Source organism: Cariama cristata, unplaced genomic scaffold, assembly GCF_000690535.1.
Source record: "Cariama cristata isolate BGI_N322 unplaced genomic scaffold, ASM69053v1 C10823458, whole genome shotgun sequence".
Lineage (NCBI taxonomy): Eukaryota > Metazoa > Chordata > Aves > Cariamiformes > Cariamidae > Cariama > Cariama cristata.
The window spans coordinates 1-744 of NW_009643870.1; the positions used below are offsets into that span (position 1 = coordinate 1).

A 744-nucleotide genomic window follows, 5' to 3' on the forward strand; every position below is an offset into this window, starting at 1 on the left:
TGCAAAAACAGCTACATATTCTCTCCAAAATATATCATTATTTCATTCTAATTCCAGGTCAAGACCTCCTCAGCTCCACCTAGTAGAGGCTGCCTAAAGAACAACTTCCATCAGCATTACAGAAAACACTGGTACGCGTTCAAGAGGAGCACAAGTCTTATTCTAACCAGAGTCGAGGCACTGGCCTCATCTTTGTACATGTGTATCATACATTTTGAGGAATGCTTTTCCTTCGGCTCGCAACAATGTGATTTACAGTCTGTAGGCATCAGATGATGACGATCTTCGCTCTAGTCCTGTTTGCCTTCCCGCCACTGTCGAGAACCCTCATTCCACGCTACATACACAAAGAGAGCGAGTACCACATGAACAGTAACTACAGCAACTATGGCAGCATAAAAATAGCTGTCTCTGTCGGACATTCCTAAGGTACCTGAGAAAATAAAGAAAGTAAAGCATATTAGTTATTAGGAACACTGAAATGGCAAATCACAATTCTTCCTAAAGACCAAAGTTACATTTACTCCCGTATCAAAAGACTGAGCTCAGAAAGATTCACAGGAAAGAATTCATCATGGTAATTACAGACCTTAACCATTTCTGGAATAAAGTAACACTGCAATCATTCACTACTTAAGATAAAATACCCTGGTTTGAAGTCAACAGCTTAGAGTTCTATAACATGCACTTTCTCTGTTACTGTCGTCCAGCACCAAATAAACCTCAACATCCTTTTTTCATAAG

The 744-nt window shown here is 39.9% G+C and overlaps 1 protein-coding gene across 1 annotated transcript; it reads right to left on the reverse strand.

The window, feature by feature from the left end:
- Window positions 1–290: 290 nt before the first annotated feature.
- Window positions 291–440, reverse strand: LOC104155481 (vacuolar ATPase assembly integral membrane protein Vma21; the record flags this gene model as incomplete). The annotated part of the gene is made up of 1 exon (XM_009708689.1): window positions 291–440. A coding segment is annotated over one exon (150 nt), but the record flags the coding sequence as incomplete, so codon positions are not given.
- Between the last annotated feature and the right edge of the window lie 304 nt (window positions 441–744).